Genomic DNA, 9720 nt, shown 5'->3' with positions numbered 1-9720 from the left:
GGGGGGGGATGTCCCTCTCCCTTTCCTTCCCTGGCTGCTGCTCCTCTCCCTGGGACTTTGACATACTTGGTTGGGGGGTGGTCATGAGGATCTGGTAGTTGTGGCTGGGGTGCCAGGAGGGCCCAAGTGGGGAGGGGCACCCCTTTTGCCAGTGGGACCTATGGACACCCTTCCTGCCTGACCCATGGGGCACCCATGATGCAAGTGCCCCAGGGCATGGCACTGGAAGCACCATAGGTCCCTCAGCATATAGATAATCCACACTAGGGCCCTATTAAAAGGAATTATGAGGCTGCCCTTGGCCTTCAGCTGCGCTTCTGCTGCCAGCTGGATCATGACCTGACAATGGAAAGAGTGCATGTGTCAGAGGCCGGGGTCTTGGCACCCCAGCAAGAGGGCCACCACTGGGGAGATAACTCTCCCCAAGGTTGGGAGATGGGGGAGCAGGGCCCAATTGGGGATATAAGGTGGGATGGAGCTGAGGACCAATCTGGTCCCCAGCTCTTCTAGGGGCTTGAGGAGGTATACACCACGAGCCCCCTCTCCACTGCCTTTTGTGTGGCTGCTTCTGAGGCAAGGAATAAAAAAAACACTTGCCATGAAAGTGGGAGGCTGCCACAAGCTTGGGGGGCCCCCCACTACCTGAGCCAGGAGGGGCCTGGCCAGGGGAGACCCTGGTCCTGATGGCTCCCTGCTGGAGTCTCGCCTGCCCCTGCAGGAGAGGTCTAAGGCTTCTCTACGCCTGGAGGAGGTTGTTTGGACTCTGCTGGCATGGGGGGCTGCAGGGACATACATCCTCTTGGGGGCTTGGCTGGGATCTGCTCCCATAGTGGGGGCTGCAGGAAGTTCTGTGAAGGAATCTCTCCCCCCCTGAAGATTCCTGCCCTGCCATTGCTTCACAACAGGGAAGGGAAAAGAGTGGCAGGAAAAAAACAAACAAACAAACAAACCCCAAAAAAGTACAGTGGGGCTGGTGACTAATGTGGGCAGGTTGGGGTTGTGGGGGAAATATAGGGGAAGGGGGCTGAAGCTCACTGAGCTACATCCCTGCAGGAAAAAAGCTGAGAGGGCTGTGCTTGCGGAATGTGGGGGAGGGGGGGAAGCATGCACATGCACGCACACACATGTGGATGGGCTGGCGAGACTCGAGCTGGCTTGCTCAGCCCCACAACAAACACCAGGGCAGGGGGAGTGGACCACAGGACTTGTCACATAGGGTAAAATACACAGGGAAGGCTGCTGAGGCAGATGTAAAAGATGGCTGGAGTGGTGGAGGGGCTTTGTTTGTTGGAGATCAGTTCAGGAGCCCCTCAGGCCTCCAGCTAGGTGCTTGACAGTGGGCAAGGAAATAAAGCAGGATCATTTGCAGTTAGGCAGCTGTGTGGGAGGACAGGAGCAATCAATCAATTAGGGAGTAATCCAGTGCAGGTGTGGTGTTGAGTGGTGCAAGGTGGTGTAGTGGGGAATCTCCCTTTCTCTTGAGAGGGGGCAGCAGCAGTGATGGTAAGAGCCATCCACTTCAGCCACTTGGGGTGTGCGTCTGCTGAGAGTGGAGGTGAAGGTGGGGGGTGGTCTGCCATGGGAGCTGGGGCAGGCAAGGCACCTTTAGGCTCCAGCGGTGGTGGTGGGGGAGGAGGGGCCCACAGGCAATGTAGGCTCCCTCCCCAGGCTGTTGTGGGCTGGGTAGGTACAGAAGATGAGGTGAGGTGCAGTGTAGGGGGACCCTCCTCAAGGGGGGCAACAACATGCAGCAGAGGGTCCCCTTTTGGGGAGGCAGCAACAGCAGCAGACCAAGGCAGGAAGGGGTGCTGCCAACTTACTCCCAAAAGCTCTGAGACCAAGCCAGCAGCCAGTAGTAGCCAGAGGCAGGAAAGGGCCTGGACATCTCCACAAACTCCTGAGACCAAGCATGCAGCAGCAGCCTGGGACAGGAAGCAGTATGGCCAACTTCTTCCCAGAGGCTCCCCTCCCCGCCCCCGAAGCTCCTGAGGGCAAGTAGCCCTGAGCTGCTCACCAGGCAGGCCTTTATACTGCTGGGGCCAGTAGCTGGCCCCAGGCTCTAGCGACCCCTGGCTGCAGATCTGGGAGGAGCCGGGCAGGGTTATTTTGCTCCAAGAGGCACAACTTGCCCCACACCAAAGTGCATGTCTGGGCACATGTATTGAGGCAAAAATCCCTGGCTCAGACTTGTGCCACTCTTATCTGAGCTGCTGCAAGCGCAAGTGCCTGTATGTATAGATGTGCCCACAGAGTTAAAAATACCTCTCTTACTGAATTATCATTCTGTGAGTTTTTGTTTGGTTTTGTTGTTTTGGAGTACATTTTTAACAGCTGTAATATGTTTGTTTACTTTTAGGTGGGTTTTCAAGCAGCTGTATGACAAAGGTCTGGTTTACAGAGGAGTTAAAGTTATGCCTTTCTCTACTGCATGTAACACTCCTCTTTCAAACTTTGAATCTCATCAGAACTATAAGGTATGTCACTACATATCATGTTAATTTGACTGTTGAAACTGCTGTTTTGCACTAGAGTTTTTTGTTTTGCGTTAAAAAGCTTAAGTTGTTGAATTGGGTGATATACCAGCAGATTTCATTCTGATAACATAATGTTGTTGAAGAGTTGAATTGCTTATGTATAACTCTGGCTTTTTTTTTTTTTTTACTGTTCCTTTAAGTCATTATTTATTGGTGCCTTTGTAAATAAGTCATTATACCTTGCTGCCAAGAAACATTATTTCTTGCTGCCAATAAATAAACTTGACTATTTAAATCTCAAGTTAAGTTGCCTGTAAGAACAAAGCTTTCTTAGTGCTGACAGGCAGTTAACCAGGTAGAAAAATAATTGTGACATTCTTGTGACATACAAAGATGAAACCAATGTTTTGTCAATGTTGGCAGTTTTTGTGGCCATTTTGTGCTCAAGAACATTTAGCTCTTCTTTGTATTTGTTAATGACAATTGCTTGTCAGGGGAGAATTTTCTAAAATCATCGGTCCGTCCGTCCGTCCCGTCCCCCCCCCCGATATAAGGTAGAAAAAACTAATAATTTACTCTAGATTTGTAATAACTAACAAACTGCTTATTTTCCTATAGTGTTACCTCAGTTTCAGATTTTAGGTTATCTTAAACTGGGATTGTCAAAAGCATCCATAAGAGTTTGGCTCACAGCTCTCATTCAGTTTCTACAGGTTTAACTAACTGCCAATGATTCCTGTGACAATTCCAGCTTCTATACGTTGTGGCTGTTTTGGGTCATTTTGTGATTTGGCCAGTTTGTTCTACAGTAGGAAAGTTGGTCCATATCTGCATTCAGTCTTCCTGCCACTTATTGAGGCTGAAACAGGTCTAATCAAGTCAAATTGGAGGGTGCTAAAAGAGCCAGGTACATATGTATGACAACATACTGTCACTGCTTTTTCTTTGGAGTATTTTGTCCTTGACTCATAAGACCAAACCTCTTGTTCCTTCCCCATCCCTTTTTTTTTTGTAAAGGATGTTCAAGATCCATCAGTAATTGTAAGCTTCCCACTGGATGAAGATGAAAACATCTCTCTTGTTGCTTGGACAACTACTCCTTGGACTCTACCAAGTAATCTGGCCCTCTGTGTTAATCCAGAATTGCAGTATGTGAAACTGAAAGGTAAGTACTAACTTGATATGAAATGCAGTGAAAACTTAGTTCCTTTGGTCACAAGTTCACATACCCAAGTCTCTGTGATAGAAGGTTTTATTTTATTTTCGGCATATAGCATTTCACTGGGGCTCACTGACTGAGGCTTGGAGAATGGTTGGATAATTTACTGCATGGCTGGAGTTTCTACTTCGTGCTCTTGGATTATAAATTACCTATTTTACATCGGTGTTTAAAGTACTGATAGTTGCAAAGTTAACGCCATTTTCTAGCAAATGAAAGGCCTTAGTTACCTGATCTCTTACCTTCCTTCGGTTACCCCCCACATCCCACTGTATAAAGTGATTTTTTTTTTTTAACTCCATTTTCACTCCTTTCAATTTTTCTACCCGACCTCACTTCTGACTGTATCGGGCCAAACCTGCTTATTATCTTCTGAGGAGAATTGGAGCACATTAGGTTGGCTCAAATGGGATTTTAAGGTAACCCCTTCCTCAGGGAAAGAGTTGTACTACAGCACATTTCTGTAGTTTAAAAGGGGAACCCATGTACAATAGGGTAAGTAGTATGTATGTCTTTTTTTCCTCATTAGTTTTGCCATCTTTTTAAGGTTTGCAGTTCCATTCTTTCAGTAGTTAAAGGAATGCTATCTTGATCACTTATTCCCTTGTATCATTTTCAGAAAGGGATTTTTTTTTTACTACAATGTCCATACTAGTAATGCTGTTTTTACCATGCTTTGTTCTGAAAAATGTTAAAATAGATTATGACAGAATTTTACTATAGCTAGTTTACATAATACATTGTAAATCAGTGAATATGAACTTGAAGAAAAATGATTGCCCCTGCATTGAATTTTCAGAAATTCCAGGACTATTCACTTTTTTCTAAAATTGTGTAACAGCATAAAACGATTCAGCTTTAACCCAGATCAAATGCCATAGTTAAAAATGATAAAATTTCTTCTCCAAAAACCCTTTAAATTTAACTACTACTGTCCTCAGCATGCCATATGTGAAACATAATGTGCCTTAGAGTGGGTAATTTTTCTATATCTTCAGTTGAACTATTTCTCTTTTAAGACAGCTTTTCTGACCTTTCCTTCTCATATTAAAGCACATAGTGATCTTGAGACAGTCAGTCAGCTCACAAAGAGTTAAGAGTACTTTTAGATATGACATGGGGTGCACCAATAGAAATTTTTGGGCTGATACTGATAGCTGATTTTTAAGAAGACATATCAGCCAATATTGATCCAGTTTCCAATACCAGCCCAGCACCTTGGAGAGCTGTGTGCAGCTGGTAAGTGGTGTGGTGGAAGAGGAGGGGAGAAGATAGGGGAGGCATGAGGGGGAGCAGGTTGAGGCCCCTGCGGTGAGGGAGGCATAAGGCAGGGGCTGGGGCAAGTGCTGCCCAGCTGGGGCAAGGCGGGGTGGGTGCAGGATGGAGCCGCAGCTCAGCTGGGGGTGGGGAGGGGAGCATCTTGGCAGGCACGGGGTGGGGGGCATGTGGCTCCAGATCTGTGTGGAGGGGTGGGGTGAGCTGGGGCTAGGGCTGCACCAAGCTCTTTCTGGCTGGGCTCGGCCCAGGTGGTAGTGGCACTTGGGAGGGCTACGGTGAATTTTGGGGTGGCTGCAGCTCACCCCTGTAGCCCCATGCCCAGTGCCACCACCACCTGACCCCGGGAAGAGCTTGGCGCAGCCCCAGCCTGCCAGGTCCTGTGCAGATCTGGGGCCAGATGAGTGGTGGGAGCTGCTGGATGAGCTGCCGGACCAGCAGCTCCCAGACCAGTGGTGTGAGCTCTTCTCCCTCCCCGCACTCCTTAGATGAGCTACGGCCCTGTCCCATGCCTGCTCCACCCTAGCCCCATGCCTCCCTCACCGTGGGGGCCTTGATCTGTGCCCCCACCCCTTCCATCCCCTTCCCTTTTCCCCCCTCCCCTTCCACCATACCACTTACCAGCTGGAGGCAGCTGTCCACGTTGCTGGGCTGTGTTCCTTGCCGCCTGTGCTACGCTGCAGCTGCGCATGTGCACGGACCGTTTATCAGCCAAATTGTTGGCCTGATATCGCTGCTTTCCAATACAGACGTTTTTCTTTATATTGGTGCCGATCCAATATTGGACCAATGCATCGGTGCACCTCTAGATATGGCACTTGTCTGCTGTCAGTTATTTTGTACTGAAATTTTTCTTGCCACCTGACTATTGGTAAAGGTGTGACACTATACACAACGTACAGTGGGGAGAAAAGACTTCCCCCTCCCTTACCTCTTTTAAGATAAAAATATGCAAAGAGAAAGCATGTTTTTTGTTGTTGGTGCTTGTAACCCTTTCAAACAGTTCATGTACATAATTATTTTAACCCAAAGAGTGTATTACCTATCATAAAGATTTAACGGATTAAAAGTAATTCTTCAGCATAATCAGAGGTCAAGCAAACTTGTCCTTGTATAGAATCATCTTTTAAGTAATCAGAATTTGTGAATCTACTACCTAAATCCCTAAAGTGAATGTGTGATATGAAAGTAAAATGTTTTATTACAGAATTGTTCTCAAACCGTTCCTAAAGTACCTATGGCAGAAGTTGGCAGCTGCCTCTGCCATAATGGCAAAACACGTTAGGCTTTAAGAAAAGATGCTTGCTTCTTTCTCACAGTTTAGGACTCTAAGGACTTGATCAGAAGAGGTCTTAGAAATTTCTAACTAAAAGAAGGTGTGATATAGTCTGCTGGAGTCACAAAACTTGTTTTTTGTTCCTGGCTCTGCTGCTGCTTTTTAGTGTGAATTTTTATATTGTATAGATATGTAAAACAAAAGCAAGGCCACATTTAACTTTTCTATAGCCTTGTTTCATATTTATCCTACTTGGCTTTCAGGAGTTTGGCAGCTTCTCATGGTTCTGCACTGCTATACTTAGCAGTTCTGTTGCAGAAGGCCAAAACGTCCCCTGTAAGGCACCAGCCATTGAGGGTACAATGGCAGGCAAAAAGTGCGGGGTGTGTTTTTGGGGTATGGATATATTTGGGATTGTTGTTAGTAGGACAGTTGTGCAGACTTGGGCCATCTCTTGGTTATCTCCATTTGTCTGCCGTTATAAAGTACTAGCTAATTGCCTGTCAAGAATGACACGGGGCGGGGAAGGGACTGGGATGTAGTGCTGCCACCTAACGCCCCATGCTGCCGCTGTTCTACCTCTTGCAGGGAGCGGGGCGGGGGAGCCGAGGTCAGAAGCAGTGGCCTCAGCTCCCCCACCCCCTGTCCGGTCCTTGGTGCAACTTTAGAATCATGGCAGCATTCCCCCACACTTGGTGCACTCTGATTTGGCTGTTTCCATCAACCAGTCAGAGTGTGAGTAAAGCATTACAGATAGACAGACAGAGACAGACTTAGGCTTTTTATACTAATAGAATTGACATGTTGATGAAAAGTGTTGTATAAGAAATTATTACTGTTGTTTATACTAAAAATAACTATATGAAATCTTCATGACTGGTTAGTGGTAATTATGTAGTCCCAAATATGGCAACTTTGCATAATCAGGTGGGGGTACTGACAAATTGACTGTCTGTCTACAGGAGTAGCTCTCAACTGCTTAACTTGAGGTACCCCTCTGTAACTTTTGTGAACTGAGTGGCACCCCTTTGTAAAAACAAACTTATTACAGTGCTTTAGGGTTGTATACTTGACTGGTCAAATAAAGGTCAGTCAAGTAACTGGTCAAAAATTGTAAAAAAATTGCCAATTGATTCAAATAATACACTGAAAATGCACAAATTTTCAATTAAGAAATGTGTTAAACAATAAAAATCACATTCCTGTCAAGAAAACTACAAAAATGTTGTGTGTCTGTCTTTGTGTATTTTTTTTTGTAAAATTGCTATAATTTTTGACCAGTCAAAAAATATGCAATCAGTTGACAATATTTGACTTGTCAGTTGACTGGCTTTCCATAGTGCTTACCTTCTTGCAGAGGGCCAGGCAGTGGGAGCAAGGAACAGGTAGGCATGGGCTGAGCCAGAGTAGGTACCTATCTGCTAATCTGCTTGCATGTCTTGGCACCTCTGGGTTTCCTGGCACCCTGATTGAGAAACACTGGTCTACAACCGTGCAAGCTGGAAAACCAGCAATCTGTTCTGATAGTGAAAATATTTTTAAAGTAAGTATATGGAGGTTAGGTTAAGGTAATGCTTCCTGTTGGCTTCTGTTTTTTAGATACAAGAATAAAGTAGCTAAGAGTAGTTTTACCATTTAAAATAAATCTTCAAAGTGCAGTATAATGGGATAGACGGCAGTTGAGCAGGAACAGGTGAAATAGTTTTGTCCTTCTAAAGGAATAGGGAAGGGAGCAGAACTTCCTGCTTATGAGTGTCAGCTGCTTCATGCATCTGCATCTGAGGCAGCTTGCACCATAATGAAACAATTATTGCGGTTTTAATGTCCATTTACTGTAGGATAGAATGCAGATACTAAATGTTTATAATGATATAGCTTTAAATACGGTGAGTGCCCTGTATCCCCCTTTTCAGTTGGTATGGTTTATCATCTGGCCATACTCATGGCATTAAGTACTGATCCACAAACTGTTACAGTTTTTATTTTAACTTCTCTTAGCTGGTTTGCCCTCTGACTTATCTGTTCATGCTGCAACTGTTCAGTTGCCTTTTACCATAGCATAAATATGGTTAGGAAACTTGCTTATTTGTTAAGGCAGTCCTGATATTTAAAGACAAAGTCTGATTAAAAAGTAGCAGAACAGCATTTGTAATTTTAACTCTTTGGATATCATTTTTGCCAATGTATGTAAATCTCTCTTTTGGAAAAAAAAATGGAAAATGTGAGTCTAGTAAGCATGGCTAGACTGAATGTGGTATGTTCTTGTTTTAAAATGCCAATTTTTGTAATGATGAAAAACGGGTATTCACTGAAGTTTTTCTTTTGTTAGATAATGCCACAGGGAAGATTTTTATTTTGATGGAAGCCAGACTGGTGGCACTATACAAATCTGAAAATGAATACAAGATCCTTGATAGGCAAGTACATTACTGTGAGACTTTTATTTTTTAACTTCCATTTTTTTAATAAAAATAGATTGTATTGATCTGAATCCATGTCAACTTTGAGTTCAAGACAATATCCCCAATGATTACATTCTGTACATGGAAAATTACAAATTTGTTATAATTTTCAACATGCAGAATCCAATTATTGGGGGATCATATTAAATTTATCTGTCTACTCTCATCAGAGATTAATGAAAATATTAATTAGAGGGAGCAGCCTGGTACCATCCACACCACTGTGTGTACAGCAGTGGTGGGCTGGTCCCCTCCCATTGCACTGCCCTGTCCACAGGAGCAGGGACAGGAACCAGAAGCCCAAGGTAGGGAGAGGATCCTAGAGAACCTGGGCACCTGTAGTTACAAGAGCAATGGGCAGAATGGTGACTGAATTGGAAACTTGGGCCATGGGTTAACTAACTGTGGGCTGCCAGTTGGTCCTTTTTTGAGCTCTTGGTTAAGTATAGAAATAGGAAGGGGAGATTTGTACCTGGAGAAACTTGGCTTCTGGTATGAAAACTAATGCAAAATGAACAGTCGTCTTGAGTTTAATCTTTACCTAGTGCAACTTAAAGCTTATTAATATTAACACATGTGCATCTTTCTCTGTAGGTTTCCTGGCATGGCTCTTAAAGGCAAGAAATATAAACCACTGTTTGATTATTTTATTAAGGTAAGATGCATCAGTCTTCTGTGTAAACACAATTATATGACCACATTAAAAACTAAGTCACCGTAATATTAAATTGTGTGTGCATTTTGCTCCATATATCCTCTTTTTATGAGAATAGAATACATATTGGTTTCCCCTCCATTTAACATGGGGGGCGGAGGGGGAAGACTCATTTCGAAATCGCACATGAGGGCAATAGTGGGGGAAGGCAGCTGCTGTGGCTCAGGCTCCAGCCCCTACCTTGGGCTTGGGGCCGTAGCCTCAGTTGCTGCCTGTTTCCACTTCTCTCCCTGCTGCTTTTGTACCCTGCTATTTCTCTCCATTTTCCCTCCCCCATACAGCCTATGCTCCTCTGTCTG

The 9720-nt window shown here is 44.8% G+C and overlaps 1 protein-coding gene across 1 annotated transcript in view; it reads left to right on the top strand.

Moving 5' to 3' along the window:
• The window catches only part of IARS (isoleucyl-tRNA synthetase), a 213973-nt gene that overhangs the window by 30736 nt on the left and 173517 nt on the right, over positions 1-9720 (top strand). The window contains exons 7-10 of the mRNA XM_019537053.1: positions 2357-2474; positions 3492-3639; positions 8574-8661; positions 9301-9361. Coding sequence (XP_019392598.1) covers positions 2357-2474; positions 3492-3639; positions 8574-8661; positions 9301-9361 — 415 coding nt within the window. The remainder of the gene's footprint in view (positions 1-2356; positions 2475-3491; positions 3640-8573; positions 8662-9300; positions 9362-9720) is intronic.

Source organism: Crocodylus porosus, unplaced genomic scaffold, assembly GCF_001723895.1.
Source record: "Crocodylus porosus isolate Cpor-Errol unplaced genomic scaffold, CroPor_comp1, whole genome shotgun sequence".
Lineage (NCBI taxonomy): Eukaryota > Metazoa > Chordata > Crocodylia > Crocodylidae > Crocodylus > Crocodylus porosus.
This window is presented reverse-complemented; position numbering and strand designations above follow the sequence as displayed.